General features: G+C 41.9%; 3 protein-coding genes across 3 annotated transcripts in view; all 3 read left to right on the top strand.

The window, feature by feature from the left end:
• LOC117511958 (IQ motif and SEC7 domain-containing protein 2-like) overlaps window positions 1–13,655 on the top strand; it is a 92,047-nt gene extending 78,392 nt beyond the window's left edge. The window contains exon 4 of the mRNA XM_034171892.1: window positions 13,515–13,655. Coding sequence (XP_034027783.1) covers window positions 13,515–13,619 — 105 coding nt within the window. The 3' untranslated portion in view covers window positions 13,620–13,655. The remainder of the gene's footprint in view (window positions 1–13,514) is intronic.
• Window positions 13,656–18,085: 4,430 nt separating this feature from the next.
• On the top strand, window positions 18,086–19,425 carry LOC117511957 (homeobox protein slou-like). Its single transcript, XM_034171891.1, has 2 exons — window positions 18,086–18,888; window positions 19,239–19,425. The coding sequence occupies exons 1-2, from the start codon at window positions 18,102–18,104 to the stop codon at window positions 19,265–19,267; spliced, it is 816 nt and encodes a 271-aa protein (XP_034027782.1). The 5' UTR covers window positions 18,086–18,101; the 3' UTR covers window positions 19,268–19,425.
• Window positions 19,426–20,660: 1,235 nt separating this feature from the next.
• Window positions 20,661–26,000, top strand: part of LOC117511426 (IQ motif and SEC7 domain-containing protein 2-like) — a 149,320-nt gene continuing 143,980 nt past the window's right edge. Inside the window, 1 exon segment of the mRNA XM_034171454.1 lies at window positions 20,661–20,911. Coding sequence (XP_034027345.1) covers window positions 20,661–20,911 — 251 coding nt within the window.

Genomic DNA, 26,000 nt, shown 5'->3' with positions numbered 1-26,000 from the left:
GACATTGTCTCGCTGAAATAAGCAGGGACGTCCCTGAAAAAGACATTGCTTGGATGGCAGCATGTGTTGCTCCAAAACCTGGATGTACCTTTCAGCATTGATGGTGCCATCCCAGATGTGCAAGTTTTCCATGCCTTGGGCACTAACACACCCCCATACCATCACAGATGCTGGCTTTTGAACTTTGCGCTGGTAACAATCTGGATGGTCTTTTTCCTCTTTTGTCCAGAGGACATGACATCCATGATTTCGAAAAACAATTTGAAATGTGGACTCATCAGACCACAGCACACTTTCCCACTTTGCACCTGTCCATTTCAAATGAGCTTGAGCCCAGAGAAGGCGGTGGTGTTTCTGGATGTTGTTGATGTATGGCTTTCACTTTGCATGATAGAGTTTTAACTTGCATTTGTTGATGTAGCGTCCAAGGGCGCAATTTAGAACTAGAAATTGGGGGGGACAAAGTGCGAGGCCCGCAGGGCCAAAGCCCATAGGCCGGAGGTCCGGGGGCCGTTTTAGGCCCCCAGAAGCCAACAGTTTCTAGATAAGCTCAGGTGCATTCTGAGCATCCAGAACAGTAATTTTAATGTTTTGAGAAGACCATCAAGTGGACACCATTTAACTTAGACAATTTGAAACTGTGGATATAAGTACTTTATTCTGAGAATAGCCAGCATTGATTTTATTAACATCCTGGTGTAAATAAGGTATCACCACATGTGTAGAACTCAAAAAGAATGAGAGGTTGCATTCTCATTAAAAAAACAACTGCAATGTGGCAAAATGTATTCATAAATATGAAGAACAGGCTCTTAATAATTATTAACTATCGCATACTGTTTGTTTTTTTCTCAAGATTTGTTTTTGCATAAGTTTGAAAAAACAACAGATCATAGGTTTAGGATAAATTACTTATCATGAATTTAATTTTCGAAGTGGCACTAATGACAACACTCATACTGAACATAATTTCACTTGCATAGACTGATTTTGGAGATCATGCAATAATTCCAGATGGGCTTTCTGAGGTCCCAGATAGATTTTCTGATTTCCTTTTCTAACTTTCAGAATTTAGTAAATTAGCGTATGGTCCATTGATACTTATGTGTAGACACTAGTCCCTAGAGGCAACTATTTTTGGTTTCAAATCTGGGCAAATGCAGTCCCAGAAAATTCCGAATGTGACAAACAAGAAACAGGTGTTGTAAACAAGTCAATGCTGCTAAAAATACAAACTTGCAGAAACAAAGATATTATTCTGACATGGTTTTGCACATAAGACTGACATGGTTTGCACATAAGACTGGCATAGCATATTTCAAGTACACACATATATGTCAGAAGGTGGGGGGGCATACCATACTCTGTCCCCCCTGGTTGAAAAGGTGGGGGGGACATGTCCCCCCTATCCCCCACCAAATTGCACCCATGGTAGCAACAAACTGTGTTAACTGACAATGGTTTTCTGAAGTGTTCCTGAGCCCACGCGGTAAGATCCTTTACATGATGATGTCGGTTTTTAATGCAGTGCCGCCTGAGGGATCGAAGGTCACGGACATTCAGTGTTGGGTTTCGGCCTTGCTGCTTATGTGTGGACAGTTCTCCAGATTCTCTGAATCTTCTGATTATATTATGGACTGTAGATGATAGAATCCCTAAATTCCTTGCAACTGAACGTTGAGAAACATTTATCTTAAACTGTTGGACTATTTTTTCATGCAGTTGTTGACAAAGTGGTCGCCCCATCTTTGCTTGTGAATGACTGAGACTTTTGGTGATGCTCCTTTATACCCAATCATGACTCTCACCTGTTTCCAATTAGGTGTTCTTTGACATTCATCAACTTTCCCAGTCTTTTGTTGCCCCGTCCCAACTTAATTGAAACATGTTGCAGGCGTCCATTTCAAAATGAGCAAATATTTGCACAAAAACAACAAAGTCTATCAGTTTGAACATTAAATATCTTGTTTTTGTGGTGTATTCATTTGAATATAGGATGAAGAGGATTTTCAAATCATTGTATTCTGTTATTATTTGAGGTTGTTCATGCAGAGTCTCAATTTGGTGTTTGTCCCATTTTGCTAAATCTTGGTTGGCGAGTGGGCCGCAGATCTCGCACCCCACAAAGAGAAATGGGTTCTATGACAGAGTTCAGTATTTGGAGCCAGATTTGAATTGGGATGACTACTTTGATGTTCTTTTTGATGTCATAAAAAACCCTTCTTGCCTCGTGTCTCAGGTCATTTACAGCTTTGTTGAAGTTGCTTCTGGTGCTGATGTTTATTCTGAGGTAGGTGTAGTTTTTTGTGTGTTCTAGGACTGTCTTATCCAGGAAGAAATGCTATTTGCGTGACTGCAGGCTGGGTCCTTTTTGGAATATCATCATTTTGGTCTTGGTTAGATTCACTGTCGAGGTCCAGGTTTGGGAGAAATTGTGTAGAAGGTCAAGTTGTTGTTGTAGCCCTTCTTTGGTTGGAGAAAGCAATACCAGGTCATCTGCCAAAAACAGGCCTTTAGTTTCTGTGTCCACTAGAGTGATACCCAGTGCTGCCAACTGTTCTAATGATTTGGCCAATTGTTGATGTAGATGTTGAAGAAGGTTGGGCTCAAAATGTGTCCCTGTCTGACCCCTGCTTAGGGCAAAGAAGTCTGTGTGTTTTTTGCCGATCTTAATGGCACACTTGTTGTTTATGTACATTGACTGTATGATGTCATGTTTTTGCCTCCCTCTCTCTCTCTCTCTCTCTCTCTGTGTGTGTGTGTGTGTGTGTGTGTGTGTGTGTGTGCGTGCGTGCGTGCATGCGTGCGTGTGTGTGTGTGTATTTATAGGCCCTGTCACACCTTGACATTTTAGCCAGGGTATGCCAATGTATTAAAAATACGCTGGTGTATGTGTCATAAATTATGGGTAAGTTTTGTATAAGTTAAGTGCACAGTGAAGCACACTGATATATGTCGTAACATGGTGAGTACATCAAGAAATTTGGGGCATGCACAATATTTTTGACATATGACTCATACGGCCCATATACACGGGACATAATTTGTAGGTAAGTTATGCAATTGTTGACACACGTTTCTTGTAAGTTACTCAAAAGTCGAAATACGTTTATTGATGCTGTGCATTGATTGGCTGAAAGCTGCAGTCCTCATGTGAACAGTTCAGACTGTTATAATTATTAAAACCATTCACATACAGAGTAAACATAAAGTCTTAATCTGACCTGTTAGTTTCAGTCGGATTCATCATCACAGCCTGACAAAACGTATATATATATATATATATAAATCCTTGAATTCCTTGTCGTGGCTGAAGAGACACTGCGTTTTAAAGAAGTGCCTTTGTGTTTTGTGCGTTTGTGCATGGAGAGTCACAGTACCTCATTCATTCACCTCACTGTTATCACAGACATCAGTCGACTCTTCTGCATTCTACACACCATGAACATAAACCCATGATTCACCAAGACAAAAATTAAATTAAATTAAATTTAAAAATGATTATATTACTCTGATTGGCCTCTGTATGGAGGGGAGAGGCCACGCGAAAGCATTCCTGCTCTTGACGTGCATGTCAACATTTACATGCTCCACTTACCAGACACAAGGGTTCTGCTGTCGGTGGAAATGCAAGCCAAGCCAGACTGAACTTTTCCAACCCAGACCATACTGTGCTGTACCGACCTCGATCACTCGGAGGAAATGGGGCTGTCAGCATACGCTGGCTAAATCATCATGGTGGCAATCCCTAGGGTTGGGATCTCATAGATCCAATATTTGTTGTTGTTTCACCTTTGACAGCATCCCACTCTGGTTTGATAAACACTCCTTTCTATAGATGTTTGTACGTTTCCCCATCCCACTCAGTTTCGTAGGGAAAAATACTCACAAGGCAATCAATGCTTTAATTGTGTTTGATTAAAACTCCCAATAACATCAAAGATGGAATAAAGTCACATTAAAACATATTTAATCTTTTAATCTTTCAAATGAATTAACCTACTTGGACCACAAAACTGACAAAGAACTGCAAATAACCAAAGACAACATAAAGCAAAGACACAATGAGGGAGGTGTATCTCGTATGGCAAGTAAGGAGGGACATAAGCAGACACACGCAACAATGTGGAACGGTGGAGGACGTGACAGACACATAACCACTGGAAGGAGGGAGTGAAGGAATAAACATGTAGGATTCAGACACACAAGATATAAAAAGTCACAACCGGGGGAGACAAAGACTTGACCAATAACCATATACGCACACATAATGGGCTGGGAACAGACAACAGAACAGCGACAGACCATGGGAGCACACACCCACATTCACACCTACATATAGAAACGAAACACGATTGCACACAGGCCAACACATGCACACACAGGACACAGACATATCAACCACATAGGAGACAGCTGAGACACGACAGAGGACAGAACGTCTAATGCAGGGGTTTTCAATGTGTGGGACAGTGAGCCTCACCTCAGAGAACAGTTGAATAGCTGCACCCCCCCAATCGACACACATACACACAATTTCAATATCGTCGTATGTTTCTTTTTAGTCTTTTACACATCTTAAATACATTTTAAAAGTAGTTGTGTGTTTTTAAGGAACTGTCTATGCATTTACACATTTTACAGCCTTTGTAAAATTTTGTCATATTTTAAACATTGTTTTTTAAACATTTAAACATCTCTGTATGTTTTCAAATGTGTTTGGCATAACTAACATTTTAACATAAATAATAAGGGATGGGTATTGATTGTGGCAGCTGGTGAAAAAAAGTCTTGGTGGGACTGGTGTACCAATAGATTTCCTTGCCTAGTCCAGCACAGGCACTCAAATAACACATCCTGGGGTTCACAATGACACCGACTTTAACAGACTAGAAAATATCAGCAAATTTAGACTCTTTCAAAATATGGAAAAATTCCTCAATCGACAAAAGAACATTATGTACATACGACAGTGTTCACAACACCTTCAGAAAAAGACAGGGAGAGAGAGAGAGAGAGAGAGAGGCAGTGGCTGGCACAGCAAACCAAAAACTTAGCTTCAATAACAGCTAATCAGCTGACTGAAAAGTTATCTTTGATAAAGCTAAACTGATAAACCACCCAAAAATTTATCAAAAGCTGCAGCTAACTGACAACTTTCAAAATTGAGTTTTTACACCACGATCACAAACCCAAACACCACTGATTAACTGATTCCATCTGCTCAAAGTGATATTAATCAGTGAAATCACCTGGTGGAATCAGTGGCTGCAAAGAAACCTGCACCCTCTTGGCCCTTTCTGGAACAAGTTGCCCACCCTGGTCTAAATTAAAAAATGCTTCAATCATATAGAAAACGACACCACATTATTTGCCTGATCATAAAGATTCCAAAAAAGGTATAGTTTGGACAATCTGTGACTGAATGTTATGGCGTTATGAGGTAAAAGCACCAAGAATGGTGACAAAGGTCAGTTTCAGTTTGTACAGGGGTCAAAAGTTAAAGTTGCTCCATTAATTTTGCTCCAAATGTACTTGTGCTGAATTCGATGCTTGTATCACCATTTGAAGGATTGTTTCAGTTATCTGCTGCACTAAAAAGCCAACAGAGCATGAAGCAGCTGCTGTCTGTTAGCTTAAATATATGTATATAAGGCAACCTGAATTAAAGGAGAAATGCTGCTTTTAACAACCTGGACCTCATTTCTGACATAAAATACGGTCATTTACTCACCAATATAAGTTTGGTGTGATTAGAAGTCCATAGTTCAAATGACATGTTCAATTCAAATCTGGATCAAACATTTTTCTTCTTCTACTAAGGTGGATTAGAACTTTTGGTGGTACACAGCACAAACTACTGGACAGGAGGAACCTAGCAGTCAATGTGACTCACTAATTTGAAAATGCAGCTCTTTCAACCAGACGTGTGGTGCCATGACATGTCAATCATCTGTGTCCATTCAGATTTCAGGAAAGTCCAGTGAAACCCTGGCCTCTGCTCTAGCTCCACCCATGCCAGGAAGTGTTTGACATTTGAACATATCCTGTTTCACTGTGACTGATAAATTGGCACTTCCTGTTTGAGTGTGAGCTTGCCACTGAGTTCCCACGAGATTCCATGGGATCTCGTCTGTCAATCCAGGAAGTGTTTGAAATTTGAACATTTCCTGTTTTACTGTGGATTTGAAAATTGGCACTTCCTGTTTGGGACACCCTGTACCATGAGTGAGCTTTCTGCCACTGCGTGAAGCTTTGCTCATATAAAAATGGATTGATAAACATATTTCTGGTTTTCACAGTAAAAAAACAAACTTTTTTCTGATTCAAATTTTTGGTTTTGGTGTGAATTTATGGTCACTATTTTAATGTAGTATGTACAAATGAAAGAAAAAACTGTAAAGGCACACGGGTGAGGTTGTGCTGAAAAAAATGACACCAAGCAAGGAACAGTAAACAGTTTTTAAGGTAAATTATGAATGTAAAACCAAAAGTAGTCAAAAACACCCATTATTACAATATATGTCATCAACAAGAGGAAATGGACTCAGAATGCAAGACAGTGGACACAAGAGATAAGGTGCAAAAGGACGGGTGTTTAATGATCCAAAAATGCAAAAGCAGCAGTGATAACAAAAAAGTACTCAAAGGTCACAGTCCAGATAATCCCAAAATAGTGCAAATGCATCTTAAGCACGCCAAAAAGTAGAATAATTAAAATCTACTGTACAAAGACTCAGCCAAGTGTCACTTACATCACTGATAACAAAAATTAAATACCTATTAAATGCCAACTAAGTACCTGTTCACTAATTGAACGCGTGTGGTGATCACATGAGGGCGAACAAGCAAACAGAAAATCACAACCTACTTACAAGTGACCATAATAACAAAATAACTGTGATCATCAAATTAGAACTTAGACACTCACAAAAGCAATACAGCATAAACCTAAAACAGAATCACAAAGACATCAAACACGAAGAGAAAATACAAGACATAAATACAAAATGAGAGACACAAATACAAATGTGAGAGGCGGCGCCCAATTGCGAGCACCAGCCAAATGCATGCGCGATCCAGAGGCACAGAGTGTAACCGCGGAACAGAGACATCATACCCGATCACAGATGGTGGAGCCCGCTGACAGAAACACTGACACTGACACTGACACTGTGATAAAACACAGCACTGAGATCGAACAGCACCAGAACTGTAGTGGTGTCTGAATTCATTGCAAACAGAAGATCATTTACCACTTTAGTCAGATCTGTTTCTGTGGAATATGTTCTAAATGCAGACTGCAGTGGCTCAAAGAGATTAGTCTGAGTACGGTGGTCCACGAGCTGCTGAGAAACACTTTTTTTCCAGTCAGTATATGGTCATACGGTAGTATGTCCTTTAGAGGGTAGAAGTCCAGTGACAGAATCCATACAGATATGAGTCCATGGCTGCTCAGGAACAGACAGAGGCAAAAGAGTGCTGGCTGGAGGACGGTTGGAGGACTTGTGCATGGCACAATCCTGACAGGCATTCACAAACTCAGTAATATCAGAAATCATGCGAGGCCACCAAAACTTGTTGCTGAACCACAACGTTGTCTTCTTATACCCAGATGACAGGAAAACCAATTACGGTGGGCCCAATCAATAATCTCCCCCCTGAAGGGAACAGGAACAAACAATTTCCCCAGGGACCAATCATTCGAACTGACTTGTTTTCTAGAGCTGCTTTAACACTGGTAAGCCCAGAGATTTTTGTTTCTTCTGCCTGCCCCCCCTTTACAAAACGTAATTCCTCTCCATATGCTAACATTTGGAGAGGAATCAGGGCGACATGCCCCCCATCTTTTTCAACCAGGGGGGACAGAATATGGTATGCCCCCCCCTCCCCCACCTCTGACATATTCGTGTGTACTTGAAACATGCTATGCCAGTCTTATGTGCAAACCATGTCGTCTATGTACAAAACCATGTCAGAATAGTATCTTTGTTTCTGCAAGTTTGTATTTTTAGCATATTGACTTGGTTTACAAACACCTGTTTCTTGTTTTGTCACATTCTTGACTTTTCTGGGGACGGTGCATTTGCCCAGATTTGAAACCAAAAAATAGTATTGCCTCTAGGGACGATGTGTCTACAATAAGTATCAATGGAACCCCATATGCTAATTTACAAATTCTGAAAGTTAGAAAAGGAAATCAGAAAAGCCTATCTGGGACCTCAGGAAAGCCCATCTGCCAATTATTGCTTGATCTCCAAAATCAGTCTATGCAAGCGAAATTATTGTTCAGTCATGAGTGTTGTCATTAGTGCCACTTCGAAAATTAAATTCATGATAAGTAATTATCCTAAACTTATGATCTGTTGTTTTTTTTTAAACTTATGCAAAACCAAAAAATAACAGTATGCCATAGTTAATACTTATAAGAGCCTGTTCTTTCATATTTATGAACATAGTTACCACATTGCAGTTGTTTTTTAATGAAAACTCAACCTATCATTCTTTTTGAGTTCTACACATTTGGTGATACCTTATTTACACCAGGATGTTAATAAAATCAATGCTGGCTATTCCTCAGAATAAGTACTTATATCCACAGTTTTAAATTGCATAACTCAATGGTGTCCACTTTTACGGTCTTCTCAAAACATTAAAATTACTGTTGGATGCTCAGAATGCATCTGAGCTTATCTAGAAACCGCGGGCCTCGCACTTTGTCCCCCCCAGTTTCTAGTTCTAATTGCGCCCTTGAGAGGAATTAATATGCAGCTCGAGTGAACCTGTCTGGGCACATTCCAAAGAAACAATAGGCCACATTCCTCTGTTGTGTCTGATTGAGCCTGAGTGCAAAAGTATTATTTCAGCTGGAGTCTGCCACCACTGCCCCTGCAACATTATTCATTTCGCAATTTCATTGAGGTCATATCTTATTCATGTACTAAGAGTAACCATTTGGCATTTTATATTTTATTTAGCCAACAAACATTTTTAACCCTATTTTTATCATTTGATCCAAGATACATTTTCTATTTGTCTTAAAACAAAAAACATTTATTGTAATAATTGCCTGTCATTTTAAGAAGGGCAGAAGTATTTCTGATGAAAATCTTTCATGAATGGTAATTTGGTTCTAGGCCTAAACACTAGTTACAATGACAATGTGTTGTACTAAGCTCACAATGTCATAGAACTGGGATTAGCACCCCCCCCCCCCCCAACAAAAAACATTTCATGTTGGAATAACAAACAGAAGGTATAACATCAGGAAGAAAACAATATTTTATTTCTCCCAAGAAAATGCTTGTTACTATACAAAGACTATACAAAGCAGACAAATGTAGCATACAGTTGTCATAACTAGCAATTTCCACATTCCCAAGGTGCGTCTTTCCTACATTTGCCACAGGTGCATTTTCGGAAGTGTACACAACGTTCAGTGCTTCTGTTATTATTGCAGAGTATGCGCCACCTGGCACTGTCTCTTTCTTCTGAGAAACTCTCATCTCACAAACCCTGCCTATTTGCGCTCTTCCCCGTGTGTCTCTTCCTGCAAATGTCGGTTTTGAAGTTCCTCGGCGAGCTCTAGCATGAACAATTGGCGGCTTTCTTTTGATCCTGTACATGCTGTGTATAAACATGTGCATTGTGGCAGTCATATCCACAGGTTGTAAAACACAGCCATGGACCATGTCCATGTTCCTGCACGCACGGAGTAGTTGTGTAATTTCTGGCCCATAATATCACACCGCATTTGAAATAGTTGTAATCAACAACAGTGTTCCGGTTTTTTGTTTTCGGGTGTCCACAATTTCCACTTTCTGATGCATGGTGCTCAGAAGACAGACAGATTTCTTTCTTTTTTTTTTTTTTTGTTCCGTACACCGTCAGCAAGGCACTTCCAGATGTGAACACCTGTGTTGAGTACAACTGGCGTCCGAGGTTTCCTTGGCAGTGCTGGTAGCTCCCGACAATTTTTGTTGATGGGGCAAAGCAGTGTTGTTTTTCATTGAAGAAGCCAGTCAGCCAAAGACAGAGAGGTATCAAGGCATGGCACAAACCAGGTGGACACAAGTGCAACCTCTCACAGCAGGTGCACGTAGAAATAGGTTTAACTGTAGAAACAGGCAGGGATTCGGTACACAGGTGGTCCAACAACAATGGCAAAGGTACAGTCAGATGTGAGGCTGAGGCTTGGTCCAAAAAACAGGCTGAGGTCAAAAAAGACAGTGTGGTGGTCTTCAGAGGCAAAGACAAGTAGAATGGAGAGGGCAAAACAAGGTCAGATACTGGCAGGCAGATCAAGACAGGGCATGAGGGCTGGAAAGTGAAATAATTCAACAATCTAGTGGTGAGCTGTGAGACTGTGAGGGCTTAAATAACTGGTGTGTAATTAGGGGAACAGACACAGGTGTCAGTGAAAGTTCTGGAAGATCGCCCATTGGGCCTGACAAGTGTTACGATGCTTAGCCGTGCATAATTAAGCCAGATTATTGTGATCAGTATATACTAAAAATGCCATCTGTGCCCCCTCAAGCCAGTATCGCCACCAGATGCTGGCTTTTGAACTTTGCGCTGGTAACAATCTGGATGGTCTTTTTCCTCTTTTGTCTGGAGGACACGACGTCCATGATTTCCAAAAATAATTTGAAATTTGGACTCATCAGACCACAGCACACTTTTCCACTTTGCTTCTGTCCATTTCAAATGCGCTCAGGCCCAGAGAAGGCGGCGGCGTTTCTGGATGTTGTTGATGTATGGCTTTTAATTTGCATGGTAGAGTTTTAACTTGCACTTGTAGATGTAGCGATGAACTGTGTTAACTGACAATGGTTTTCTGATGTGTTACTGAGCCCACACGGTAAAATCCTTTACACAATGATGTTGGTTTTTAATGCAGTGCCATCTGAGGGATCGAAGGTCACAGACATTCAGTGTTGGTTTTCGGCCTTGCTGCTTACGTGTAGAAAGTTCTCCAGATTCTCTGAATCTTCTGATTATATTATGGACTATAGATGCTGGAATCCCCAAAATCCTTGCAATTGAACATTGAGAAACATTGTCTTAAACTGTGGACTATTTTTCATGCAGCTGTTGACAAAGGGTGATCCTCACCCATCTTTGCTTGTGAATGGCTGAGCCTTTTGGGGATGCTCGTTTTATACCAATCATGACACTCACCTGTTTCCAATTAGGTGTTCTTTGAGCATTCATCAACTTTCCCAATCTTTGTTGCCCCGTCCCACTTTTTTGAACTGTGTTGCAGGCATCCATTTCAAAATGACTAAATATTTGCATAAAAACAATAAAGTTTATCAGTTTAAACATTAAATATCTTGTTCTTTGTGGTGTATTCAATTGAATATAGGTTGAAGAGGATTTGCAAATCTTTGTGTTCTGTTTTTATTTACATTTTACCCAACATCCCCAACTTCAAATTCTCAAATCTAGGTAATACCTCAATAATCGCACCCACCTCAATAACAGGGTGTTTTGGCTAATTAAGCAGTGGTGGGCACAGTTCCACTAATCCGCTAACTATCGCAGATAATGTTTCATTATTGGATGGTGACTTCCGGTTTCAGCACTACTGGTCACACAGCTGGTCAGAAGTCACTGATGATGTGAGTTGTTCAGTTCATTATGTTTCAGGTTAACTGTATCAGTATCTGGTGTGTGTATGTGTGTGTGAGGCCTCACTGTGAAGTGTTTTGACCATATTATATGCAGTATAAATTCATTGCATTTACCATCAAGTGTTTCTATTCAAAAGTAATAGTGCTTCTCTTTCTCACTGAGTCATGGTCTTCCATGTAGGTGTCCTTCATGTTGTTAGTGTGACATCTGCTCTCTGTGTATTTCCATGGGCTTGTTCCTGTTCACAGATGTGCATGCTCATGTCGTGTTTTGGTTTCCTCAATAATTTCCCAACACCTAATTCTGTCACCAATCTTCCATCACTCCGTGCTCCTCTGCTTGGTCTCTTGTGTGTTTCCCTACTGACCTGTACTGCCACTATGTGTTTTCTGAGATTGCCTCCCATCTTCTAATCTGTTGCCGTCATATGTCTTGGAGCTGTGTTGTTACCCACTGCTTGTTTGATGGATAACTTGTTTGTGGCTTACTGCACAGATACATTTGGTGGACAGCCTGAATTCCTGTGTCCTCGACCACGAACTGCTGCCCTCCCAGAAATTACTGAGTGTGATAGCATTCAGAGTGGTTCCTGTGATGGTTCTTGGAGCCCAAACTGTCACGCATTGTTACGAATTGACATGGAAACTGTTAGAGTTTTGACAGGAATTGTAATGCGGCATCACATTTCATTGCGTGCCGCTACAAATCACTTCTCTCATGTCCGCACAATTAAACCCTGCTGCCACAGCAAGAAGGACAGTGACACCAAGTCGGCTCGTTCCAGTGCTCCCACAGTGCTCTCCTGCAGGTGTTAGACATCCTGTTGTGACTGATGTTTGGGAGAACAAGTTTGAGCCAGACGAGAGCCGCATTGCTCTCTCCGTCTCTTCCTCCTCCTTTCTGCGCTACTCCATGGCACAGAGCCCAACTAAGCATGCACATAAGCAGTCACAAGTACTTCTTCTGCCGGGGATTCATCTGGAGCGATGCGGACTGTTAAGCCACTGACAGTCGGATGAATATGGGGGGGGTTGTGGAGACAGTTCGCCTGATTCACTACATTCATGACAGATTCATGATAGAATGTAACGATTGTACTGGTTACATGTAATAAACATTATTCTTGACCGTGTGAAATGGTTCCTGATAATTCTCCAGCAACACGTGCCATTAATTGTAATGCGTGGTAACAGGTTGCAGCAGTTCCCGAGGACACCTGACGCCCTCTGCCCTGAATCATCACATTCGTAATCAGCGGCCAAGAACGTATGCTTCGTGGCATTAGTGGCTAGGTGTAAATGCAGCATTACTCTGAAAAATCTGTGAGAATAAAACCAGTTTTACCGATCTCAGTGTTGTTCCCTGCTCTGGGAACTTGGGGCCTTGTTACACTATCACTCTTCCCACTGCAATGACAACTTCCTCATGGATTAACATTAATTGACATGCTGTACAAAAGATTTCAGTTTATGGCTTATCTCATGAGTTGTGGTTTTAGACTGCAGACGTCCCCCATGTCTGTCAGCAGGCTTCATTGGGTAAACAAAGTCAGTAGGCTTCAGAAGTTTCACCGGCTATGCTCCTACTTTGCCTGTTGAAATCAGAAAGAACAATTCCATTGAATCTTTTAAGGCGAACCTTAATTTCTGCTGCCTATTATTAGTTTTATGGTTTTTATCTTAATTTTATTTGCTGGTATGTATGTTTTATTTATGTTTCAGATTTTAATATTGCTTGCTTTTAAGGATGTAAGACCTTGTTTTATTTGTGTATTTTTTATATCAAGTATTAACTATATAAATAAATTATTATTATTATTATTAAGAAAGATCATTTTCTGTCATGTCTTTGATTATCTGTCGTGATTTGGCCTGTAGGTGGAGATGCTGGAGAGGAAGTATGGGGGCCAGTTTGTTTCCCGGCGAGCAGCGAGGACAATCCAGACGGCGTTTCAGACAATACCGCATGAACAAGAACTTTGAGAAGCTTCGCAGCTCCGCTTCTGAGAGCAGGATGACCCGCCGGCATCATCCTGTCCAACATGAGGATGCAGGTACATACTAACAAACACTGAGGGGCATCAGCACGTGGGCCATTCCTGAGGATGTGTCTTGTCTTTCCTTTGTTGTCCAGTACTCCTTTGATGAGCATCAACCTCAGACTGAGGGGTCAGGCCAGTCAACAGGAGACAGAGAGTCTGCAAAATATGGTCTCCTTCTCTAAGCAGGTAACCACAAATCACTTTTTCAGTCCAATAAAGAGCTCCTCATCATGACAAGGCCACCAAACAGTGATGAACATGTTGGTGATTCTATTGGTAGCATGGCCCAAGCAGAGGGTCACCCCTTTGAGTCTGGTCTGCTTGAGGTTTCTTCCTCAGAGGGAGTTTGTCCTTACCAGTGTCGCCTGTGTGCTTGCTCTGGGGGTTGGTAAGGTTGGTAAGGTTAGACCTTACTTGTGTGAAGCACCTTGAGGCAGCTTTGTTGTGAGTTGGTGCTATATAAATAAATGAAATTGAATTGAAATTGAGTCTTAAAAAAGGTTCAACTGATCAGAACTCTGTGACTGATGTTTCTGCAGATGAACTGTTTGGTTGCATCCACGGATGACTCCCTCTCCTGCCTGCCAGAGTGTGAAGATTCCCAGGATGCATGTAGGGAAGGAGAAGAGGAGGATGATGAGGAAGAAGGAGGGGAGGGAGGAGGAGGAAGAGGAGGGTGAAGATGATGGAGGGAAAATTACAGACGGTGCTCATGGCAGAACACTAACATGTCCTCCCACTGTTGTGACAAGACCAGAAGGGGAAGGTGGGGGCAGAAAGATGGCACAGGAAGTGCAAGCCATGCATGAAGACAGCAGCGCCACATCCTTCAGTGATTGTCACTCTTTTACATGAAAGAGGGCCGCCTCCCTTCATCACCCACTTTCCCATCCTGCCTCCTGCTCAGACCTGGAGTACTGGGGACGAATGCAAGGGGTGCTTGTGGGCGAGAGGACCAACAGTCAAGAGGAAGAAGAAGGAGTGATGACCACCAAGCAGAGGAGCAGTACACCCCTGTACTGAGTGTCAGGGGGAGTACAGAGGCAAGGTGGGGGGAGGAGCAGGAGGGGGAGGAGGAGGAGGAGGTCACCTCCCCATGCTGACTGTGGAACCACCCAGATGACAGCTCTGTCGACATGAGTGACAGGTCAGAAACATTTGATCATGAAGGTCTGCCCATTTGTTTCCCAGTGACCTCCATGATTATTAAGTAATTACTGTAATTAAATAGCCTTTATTCAATCAGATTTAAAAAATTGAGATCGAGACCTCTTTCAGAAGGATGACCTGGCCAAGAAAGGCAGCAGCACACGTCATAATGAACAAATAAACAGCAGATAAACATTAAAATATACAACATACAAGGTGATGGTCTAGTGGTTAAGTGTTGGGCTTGAGACCAGAAGATCCTTGGTTCAAACCCCAGCCTGACAGGAAAATGACAAAGGGCCTTGGGCAAGGTCCTTAATCCATTAGTTGCTCTCAGTGTGTAGTGAGCGCCTTGCATGGCAGCACCCTGACATCGTCATGATTCACAGGTAAACAGGGTACAGAAGGTGGTAGGGTGCAAAATGCAGACTCAGGCAGTGGTTGAATAAAAAAGGCTTTTTCGATACAGTGGGGCCAAAAAGTATTTAGTCAGTCCCTGATTGTGCAAGTTCTCCTACTTAGAAAGATGAGAGATGTCTGCAATTTTCATCATAGGTACACTTCAACTATGAGAGATAAAATGAGAAGAAAAATCCAGGAAATCACATTGTAGGATTTTTAAAGAATATATTTGGAAATTATGGTTGGAAAATAAGTATTTGGTCAATAACAAAAGTTCAACTCAGTACTTTGTAACATAATCTTTGGTGGCAATGACAGAGGTCAATGTTTCCTGTAAGTCTTCACCAGGTTTGCACATACTGTAGCTGGTATTTTGGCCCATTCCTCCATGCAATCTCCTCTAGAGCAGTGATGTTTATGGGCTGTCGCTGGGCAACATGGATTTTCAACTCCCTCAACAAATTTTCTATGGGGTTGAAGTCTGGAGACTGGCTGGGCCACTCCAAGACCTTGAAATTCTTTTTTACGGCGCACACCTTCGTTGCCCGAGCAGGATCATTGTCTTGCTGGAAGACCCAGCCATGTTGCATCTTCAATGCTGTCACTGATGGAAGGAGGTTTTGGCTTAAAATCTCATGATACATGGCCCGTTCATTCTTCCCTTAACACAGATCAGTTGTCCTGTCCCCTTTGCAGAAAAACAGCCCCAAAGCATGATGTTTCCACCCCCATGCTTCACAGTAGGTATGGTGTTCTTGGGATGCAACTCAGCATTCGTCTTCCTCCAAACATGACCTAGTTGAGTTTTTACCAAAAAGTTCTATTTTGGTTTCATCTGACCACATGATATTCTCCAAGTCCTCTTCTGGATCATCCATATGCTCTCTGTCAAACTTCGATGGCCTTGGACACGTACTGGCTAAAGCAGGGGGACCACACCTGGCACTGCAGGATTTGAGTCCCTCTCTGCGTAGTGTGTAGCCTTTGTTACTTTGGTCCCAGCTCTCTGCAGGTCATTCATCAGGTCCCTCCGTGTAGTTCTGGGATTTTTGCTCACCATTTTCATGATCATTTTGACCCACGGGATGACATCTTGTGTGGAGCCCCAGAGCGAGGGAGATTATCAGTGGTCTTGTATGTTCTTCCATTTTCTTACAATTGCCTCCCACAGTTGATTTATTCCACCAACCTGCTTGACTATTGTAGATTCACTCTTCCCAGCCTGGTGCACATCTACAATTTTCTTCCTGGTGTTCTTCAACAGCTCTTTGGTCCTTGCCATGGTTGAGTTTGTAGTCTGACTGTTTGAGGCTGTGGACAGGTGTCTTTTATGCAGATAACAAGTTCAAACAGGTGCCATTAATACAGGTAACAGGTGGAGGACAGAAGAGCTTCTTAAAGAAGATTTTACAGGTCTGTGTGAGCCAGAAATCTTGCTTGTTTGTGGGTGACCAAATACTTTATTTTCCACCATTTTCTGGATTTTTTTTTCTCATTTTGTCTCTCATAATTGAAGTGTACCTATGATAAAAAAAATTACAGACCTCTCTCATCTTTCTAAGTAGGAGAACTTGCACAATAAGGGGCTGACTAAATACTTTTTTTGCCTCCACTGTACATCAAGCAAGAATGGGGATAGAATTCCACCTACAAAGCTTCAACAATTAGTGTCCTCAGTTCCCAAACGCTTATTGAGTGTTGTTAGAAGGAAAGGTGATGTAACAGTGGTAAACATATCACTGTCCCAGCCATTTTGAAATGTGTTGCAGGCATCCATTTCAAAATGAGCAAATATTTGCACAAAACAGTTAATTTTATCAGTTTGAACATTAAATATCTTGTCTTTGTGGTGTATACAAATGAATTTGAGTTGAACAGGATTTGCAAAATCATGTATTTTGTTTTTATTTACATTTTACACAACATCCCAACTTCATTGGAATTGGGGTTGTATGTTTGGCCTTGTATTTCGTCTTTGCAATGTTTTAATGTTTAAAAGTTTAAAATGGAAACCTGCAATACAAGTTCAATCTATCATAATGCAACATTTTTGGTCCAAAATCATAAAAGATATTGCAATATTGACATGCAAATGTTTCTATTGATTTGCAGTATTTTCCTTTTTTCAATGTAAAAATGGTTTTGGCTTTGTTACAATTATTGAGAAGTGTATTGAATGTAAGAATTTTGTGCTGTTGCACCTTTAACACAGACTGCAGTTAGGTTTCATTAGACATGCATTATTTCCTTGTTTGATGCAATATTTTACTTGAGGGAAATGGAAAACCAGCAGTGTTTTGTGGCATACATTAAAAAACAAAGTATATTCAATGTCCCAGCCATTTGTCGGCTATTATTCATACATAAATTTGTATTTTATTTGAAGAAATCCAAAGTTTCTGGTATTTTACATAAAGTTCTGTACCTCAACCATTAAGGCGATATCAACCATTTGGTTGAGATCAATATTTTTAAAACTAGGGTCTGTTGAAAAAAAAAAAATCATGATTGTGCTTATGACTCATCCAAAGGATAATTTTTTTTCACAGCTTTTTTCTTGGTGTGGTTGTTAAAGGGTTAAAATAACCAAGACTGAGAGCAAAAAACAAAACACTGATGTGTTTGCAGCCCATCATGGATTGATTGGAGCCTGTCGTTGCACCGACATACTCATAGAATTAATGCTGATTTTGTGGAAGGGTGATGGAATATTACAATATTTTACCCCAAAGTGTCAAAATAAAAATATGAGTATCAGGATCCCTGAAAATGTGTAAATGTATTTGATTTGATTACATGTGGACTTCTTTGTTCTGACCTTCAGTTTTCTGACCTTTAGGTCTGATCGTGGGTCTGTTGGGCGTATTGATATATGAACATGAGTCCTCGGAGGGTGAGAGAGGAAGAGGAGGAGAGAGTGAAAGAGGATGAAAGAGAAGGAGATTTAAGCAGTGAAGCCGACTCGCCACAAGGAACCATCAAACACAAGCCCAAACCCAACAGCTGCTCATTGGCTATGGCACAGGGCCAGACGCCAGCAATGCTCCTGTGCCCGTGCCAACACCCTCAGCCCGAACCTTGCCGCCTCTCTCAGTCCCCCACACTCAGCATTCCACCATTCCCCACCTCCCCACCGTCCTCCATCACCATCTGCCGTATGGCCAGGCACACGCCACACCACCTGCACCACAGCCACACGCCAAGCTTCTACATCCAGCACACTCCCCACTTCACTCAGTACCAGTACCACCACCACCATCTCCCGCATACCCACCTAGAACCACCTCCTTCCCCAGTTCCGTCTCCAGTATCACCCTCTCTCGCCCCTGCCGCCTCCACTCCTGCCCTCTGCACTGTCTCCTCCACACTGCCAGACATGGACCACACCCACTACTCCCACCTCCATCACCACCTGTTCTGCTCCGATGGGGACAATGAGAGTGTTACTTCAACAACCACAAACTCAAACGATGACACAACCATCAACAACTGCAGCTCTGGTTCGTCATACGTGACAGCCTGCGTGAGCCTGTGGGCGGGGCCATGCAGGGGAAAGCAGACTATCAGAGAGAGAATTGTCACACCTGGGACTCACCTGCCTTCAACAATGACGTTGTACAGCGGAGACAGTACCGCATTGGACTCAACTTCTTCAATAAGTGAGTGTTTAATCCACACGAGTGTCCAGCATCTTTGATGTTGTCTGGAATTTAAGTAGATCTGTGATGCTTTTGCTCATCTTGGCTTTTTCAGGGTGGAATCATGTAGAGATCTCATCCATTGGAAGTGCGACAGTATTGGACAAAAGTCAATGTTTTAATAATGAAACTACTGCGCACAGCAGATAAATACACAATCAACACAGTTTAAACCATAAAAATAATAACTTTATATTGCAAGCCAACAACTTCATTAAAATGTGACAAAGAAGACGAGTCATAATCTGATGAGACAGACTTAAAGGGGAGCTCAAACCTGAGACAAAGATTCTGCCTCTTTATGGCCCCAGGAAGCCGGAGAAGGGGATCCAGTACCTGATTGAGCAGAATTTTGTTTCTGACACACCTGTGGGAATCGCCAGATTCATCCTTGAGAGGAAAGGACTGAGCAGGCAGATGATCGGAGAGTTCCTCGGCAGTCGACAACAGTTCAACAAGGATGTCCTGGAGTGAGTACATTCCAGTGAGTGTGTTCTGTAACAATGAACAAAAGACAGGTGAGAAACATTCAGAGGCATCTTGTTTTCCAGAAGGTAGAACAGGATTAATGGCTCCCTCTCAAGAGGTTTGTCTGTTTGTTTATTGATTTGTCACCAGATGGACATGAACAGATTTTTAATTCAGTTTTGTAGACCTGAGGCTAAGCAAGCAGTTAAATATTGGTGTGGAGCTGGACCAAGACATGGATTATCCTGATCTTGCTGCCTTTGATCTTTGAGCTTGATTCAGTTGACCATGATTACAGGATCGGCTGATTAAAGTTGGGCAATAAGGATTAAAGATCAGGATACACTCTTTGATCACGACTCCTCTGATCCTGATTACATCAAAGTAAGACAGATGGATAGAAATATAACCTCTTTGCTGTGGTTCAGCCATCAACAGTTGGAGATATTGATGAGTGATCACCATAAAAAGTTAGCAATCAGGATCAAAGATGACAGATCAGGAATAACACTTCAGATGAGGACTATGGGTCAGCAATTAGGATGAAATATCAGGAGCAAAGGTCGGCAGTCAAGACTTGAGAATGCTAAAGAGGCAAAGGAATAACCCTGTCACATTGAAAAAGAAAGATAAAAGGAAAGCCATACCCTGTAGTTGTAGTCCAGGTGATCACGCTTTCCTTTCATTCACAAGCAAAAGGACAAGTTCTATATTTCACTCTGAAGGGATCATATCCATCTGCTAGACTGAAACAAGGTTTTCATCACCAGTATAGCAGCATTTCCACTTGGATGGAGCAGTTCAGCACCCTGGAGTTGAACTGTCCTCAGCTGCTTCATTGGCTTTGTGAATTCACCAGCATTTGGTGGTTTGCAACTAATGAGAGCATCACCAGAACCCTGGAACTGGAGATGTCTAATGCCTTACCAGGAGGATCAGCCACCAAAACCCTGGAACTGGAGGTGTCTGTTGTCCTACCGGGAGGATCAGCCACCACAACTCTGGAACTGGAGGTGTCTAATGTCATAGCAGGGGGATCACCCACCAGAACCCTGGAACTGGAGATGTCTAATGTCCTAGCAGGAGGATCAGCCACCACCTCTGGAACTGGAGGTGGCTAATGTCCTAGCAAGAGGATCAGCCACCAGAACCCTGGAACTGGAGATGTCTAATGTCCTAGCAGGAGGATCAGCCACCAGAACCCGGGAACTGGAGATGTCTAATATCCTAGCAGGAGGATCACCACCAGAACCAAGGAACTGGGGATGTCTAATGTCCTAGAAGGATCAGCCGCTAAAACTCTGGAACAGGAGCTGTCTAATGTCCTAGTAGGAGATCAGCCACCAGAACCTGGGAACTGGGATGTCGAATGTCCTAGTAGGAGGATCAGCCACCAGAACCTGGGAACTGGGATGTCTGATGTTCTCAAGGATCATCCACCAGAACCGGAACTGGAGATGTCTAATGTTCTAGCAGGAGGATCAGCCACCAAACCCTGGAACTGGAGATGTCTCATGTCCTAGAAGGAGGATTAGCCACCAAAACTCTGGAATGGGAGCTGTATAATGTCCTAGCAGGAGGATCAGCCCCAGCGGTTGGGGCACAGTTCTGCTAACCAAGAATTAGTGAAGCTAACTTTTTTGTTAGTGGATTAGCTTTTCTGCTAACTTCAAAATCTGTCAGTGAACCAATTAGCTTCTGAGAAATTTTGTTTGTTTACATAGTTAGTAATGGTGAAAAGCACTTATAATAAGCTGTAATGGAAGATTGCTGCTAATCCTCCACCTCGGCCCGTGCTACGAGCATTCTGGCAGTTAGTGTGACTCGGGGGTGTTGACTCATTTAAACTAACATATTCATCCTGCTGTAACCAGGTTTCTGTAAGGCAGAATAAATCAATATGTTGATCAATTATTATATCATTTACTAACAGGGATTTAGAAGAGAGAGACCTAATGTTTAATAGACCACATTTAACTGTTTTAGTCTGTGGTGCAGTTGAAGATGCTATATTATTTTTTCTTTTGAATTTTTATGCTTAAATAGATTTTTGCTGGTTATTGGTGGTCTGGGAGCAGGCACCGTCTCTACGGGATGGGGTAATGAGGGGATGGCAGGGGGAGAGAAGCTGCAGAGAGGTGTGTAAGACTACAACTCTGCTTCCTGGTCCCAACCCTGGATAGTCACGGTTTGGAGGATTTAAGAAAATTGGCCAGGTTTCTAGAAATGAGAGCTGCTCCATCCAAAGTGGGATGGATGCCGTCTCTCCTAACAAGACCAGGTATTCCCCAGAAGCTTTGCCAATTATCTATGAAGCCCACCTCATTTTTTGGACACCACTCAGACAGCCAGCAATTCAAGGAGAACATGCGGCTAAACATGTCACTCCCGGTCCGATTGGGGAGGGGCCCAGAGAAAACTACAGAGTCCGAATTGTTTTTGCAAAGTTACACACCATTCAATGTTAATTTTAGTGACCTCCGATTGGCGTAACCGGGTGTCATTACTGCCGACGTGAATTACAATCTTACCAAATTTACGCTTAGCCTTAGCCAGCAGTTTCAAATTTCCTTCAATGTCCCCTGCTCTGGCCCCCGAAGACAATTGACCATGGTTGCTGGTGTCGCTAACTTCACATTTCTCAAAACAGAGTCGACAATAACCAGAGTTTGATCCTCGGTGTGTCGTCGAGTGGGGAAAAACGGTTAGAAATGTGAACGGGTTGGCCGTGTACACGGGGCTTCTGTTTAGGGCTACGCTTCCTCCTCACAGTCACCCAGTCGGCCTGTTTTCCCGGCTGCTCGGGATCTGCCAAAGGGAAACTTTTTAAAGTGATCCACATGAGTTGCGGCAGCAGGTGTATATAATTAAAGCGGCCACCTCATTATGTATGCAGAATGGCAGCGCGCGAGCAAAAGAGGCGATTTTGCAGAAATAAATGGACGAACACAAGTTAAAAGTGGATCACGGTGTGAAATGACTGTGTTTTAAAGCCAGGAAAAAATAAGCCAGCAAGCCCCAGAGCCAGCGAGCACAGAGATGGCTGTCCAGGAACCCTTCAGACTTCAGACAACTTTATTGATCCCAAAAAAGGGAATTATGTTTACACTCCAATTACCTCAGTCAAGATACAGCAATTAATCCACAATTATTACTTGTTTACCGTAATGGCACACATCAAAATTAAAGACAACACATATACATTTGACATTGTTTATGTGCACTAAACTTGAAGCAGTCCGTCATCCGAATGGAGGCAAAGTGGGTGAAGGCCGCTGCAACTATAAGTCGCGCCGCCAGACAGACAAGCTTGAGAGAGGACGAGGCCTGCCGGGAGGGAGGGGCAGAGAGTGATAAGAGGAGCTGGAGCATGCTTTGGTCCATGTGTAAGTCTGTCAGTTTGTTGTCCTTGTGGGTTGAGATAAGAATGGAGCCAAATAATCTCACCAGAGCCTGGATAAATTCCACTGGAGGAAAAACAGTGGGCAATTGACCTTGATGCTAGATAGCCTGTAGTGTTGCAGCCGAGCAATGAAAAACACTTTTTATAGTTCCCCACACTCAGCCAAATCCCAGTTATAAATTAAGAATATTCCTATCTTGAATTAAGAATATTCACCGGCCTCCGAAACCTTCAGCTTCAACTGGTTCGGTTCTAGCTGGTCTGGTGCCTTACAGGTAGACAGCAATCTGGTGCACAGCGTACAACCGTGGGTCTATTTTGGACTGTGTTTAAAAAATGTGACATCTTTAAATGCTGCTGTGAATTGAAAACCCACACTTTAAAGGGACCAGGTGTAGGAGGGCTGGAGGTTTGGACCAAACCCATGCCTAAACGTCCGCCAACATCACGTTATCATGGTTTTATCACGGCACTATGTGGCTGAGCTTGGCTGATGCAAGCCATTCGAGCTCTAATGACAGGTCAGTTGTGGCTCACTAGAGCTGCTGCATGGCACATGATGGGTACAGAGAGGCAAATAGAGGCACCTTAATAGCGGATACATGGTAGATGAAAACGTGGGTCATTCTTTGAATAATCACTAACGCACCCATGCGTGGCTCATTATTCATGGATTATTATTCAGTGGGACCCAGGCTTTACTGACAACCGACAACAGACGTCATCATAAGGGCTAGAAACAGTAAGTAAGAAGACTGCAAATCCTGCTGGCTAGGTTCAGTAAGCTGGGGACTGCCATTCTCTCCTTATATCTTTATTTGAGGCACTTTGTTGTAGTTAGAAAAGTAGTCTACCGTGGAGGTTGGCTGTGGTGCTTTATATCAGGCTAATTGTCATCATTGGGGTTCTATCTGCCAGTAAGAAGTTGGATGATATAGGGTTAAACCACAGATCATGAAGAACTAACACCTGTGTGCACTATCGAAACCAAGATGGATTGCCAGCTGGAAGTGTTGGCAAAATTCGCTGGCATGGGTACAAGGAGCACCCTCTTGTGAATGGATTTGACAAGAACAAGATCAAGGATGAAGCTGTTAAATGTGAAATAATACATTACATCAGACCCATTCTGCTGCTTCCCTTTCAACTTGACACAAAATATGCATCTATTTGACATAATGCATCTAAGTTGACATAATGATTATTACGTAGCACTTCATAATAACTACACCTTATTTAGCCATAATTAAGCATGATTAATACATAATGAATTAGTAACAAATAATTAAAATGACTCATACTTAATAAGAATTATACTAATATACTTAATTATACCAGTTGAGGTTTTGTCTTGTTTTATTTCATGTTTTTGGTTAATTTTGTATTGTTCGGGTTGTTGTTTTGTTTCTCTTGCTGGGTTTTCCTGCTTGGGTTTATCTGCCCCTGTCCCTCTTGTCTGTCTCTCCTGTTGCTTGGTGGTGGGCGTTTCCCTCTCTGGCCACACCCTCATTCTGGGCGTTCCATGCACATCTGCACCCAATCTGCAACTCATCACCTGGGTGTACTTAAGGTCCTCATTTTGCCCCGCTCCCTCGCCAGATTGATGCACCTTGCGCCTTCTCTTGAGCTCTATTTTGTGTATTTCTGACCTGCTTGCCTCTCGTGTGTTATGACCACCTGCCTGTATTATTGCCCATGCCTAAGCCTGATGTTCCATGTACTTCTCGCTTGTTGGACTGCCTTTTTGTGTACCGGACCCCGAATACTGCTTCAGTAAACTGCTTTTATTCACAGAGCTCTGTTGCTGAGTCCTGCATTTGTGTCCAGCCTTTCTGTGAAACCAGACCTGATAAATTAATGCTTTAGTTCAAATAAATAGTCCCATGCATTAACACATTGTTTTTTTCATACTTAATAAATCATGAACAAACTATTTGTAAGTGCACGTATGTATGCACTATTACGCCATGAGTTAGACATAAATTAACAAATGATTTACTAATTGTGCAATGCATGAATAATTCAGTTGCTAATAGCTAATTAAGTGTGAACTTTAGAGAAGTTTAGAACCATGAAGTTTAGACTACTTATGCTTTATTACATATTTATTAATGTATGTATCCTTCCTATGGACCTGGTGCCCTGTGTCCTTAAGTTGAATGAATACATTAATTCATTTTCTTTTCAGCATCTTCTTCTTCTGAAACCATTTGATGAGTTTTAAAAACTTTATTTTTGTTTTCTCACCATTTATATACCTCCTGAGTTATGTGAATTGGGTAATTTTTGACCATAAAATGTTATTAAAATTTCATATTGTTTAAGGACCTATAGTTCCTATATATTCATTTTGTGAATTGTTTTGTAAATTGTGTCAGTAGCATGGCCCAAGCAGAGTGTCACCCCTTTGAGACTGTGTCTGCTTGAGGTTTCTTCCTCAGAGGGAGTTTTCCCTTACCACTGTTGCCTGTGTTCTTGCTCTAGGGTTAGTAAGGTTAGACCAGGGGTGGGCAATCATTTGCCATGAAGGGCTGAGACACTGCAGGTTTGAGTTGGAATGATGTGTGAGTCCAGAATGTTTTTAGAAATTTAGACCACAACATATTTTAGAAGAACTCAACTCTTTTATTTTCTGTTAATTATGTAATATTATTGTTACTGTCTTAATGTATTACAAATTGTTTAGGCTCTTGTTATAATTATTATTATTGTTATTCTGTCATTACTACTTCTATTTTTTTCATTTGATTTTTAAATGGACCACAATGGAAATAAGTTTTTTTCACTTTCTTCTTTCATCCATGTATTTTTAACATATTTACAATTATATGCACTTACACTCATGCTTTTAATATAAAGATGATTTACTGCCCCCGACTGGAAAGACGTGAGTCCAAAATGTAATTAGCAACGTTAGTTAATATTCATAGATTTTCCAAAATTATTAGTCCCATCAGTGTTCCATTTTGGTGCCATTCATCCTTGATGCAAAATACATAAGCACACCAAACAGCAAATACCAGCTGTGCTCTGTTTGTCCCTGAGCGAAGTTGGATGCACACAGGCACAGCTGTTTGTCTTTATGCATGCAGGTGCTTCTGATTTTAGACACAAACAGGGTAGAGATCAAACAATACATATTTCACGTAACATGAGACTGAACTCATTCATGGTAACAGCAACATAACCTAACTAAAGTGAC

The sequence above is a fragment of the Thalassophryne amazonica genome, chromosome 6, assembly GCF_902500255.1.
Source record: "Thalassophryne amazonica chromosome 6, fThaAma1.1, whole genome shotgun sequence".
In the NCBI taxonomy this organism is placed as follows: Eukaryota; Metazoa; Chordata; class Actinopteri; order Batrachoidiformes; family Batrachoididae; genus Thalassophryne; species Thalassophryne amazonica.
The sequence above is the reverse complement of the archived record's forward strand: the minus strand, read 5'-3'. Positions and strand labels throughout refer to the sequence as shown.

Coding starts and splice junctions, on each gene's coding strand:
- LOC117511957 (XM_034171891.1), top strand. CDS start 18,102: ATGAACATGAGTCCTCGGAGGGTGAGAGAGGAAGAGGAGGAGAGAGTG. Junction 18,889..19,238: donor GGACTCAACTTCTTCAATAA/GTGAGTGTTTAA, acceptor TTATGGCCCCAG/GAAGCCGGAGAAGGGGATCC.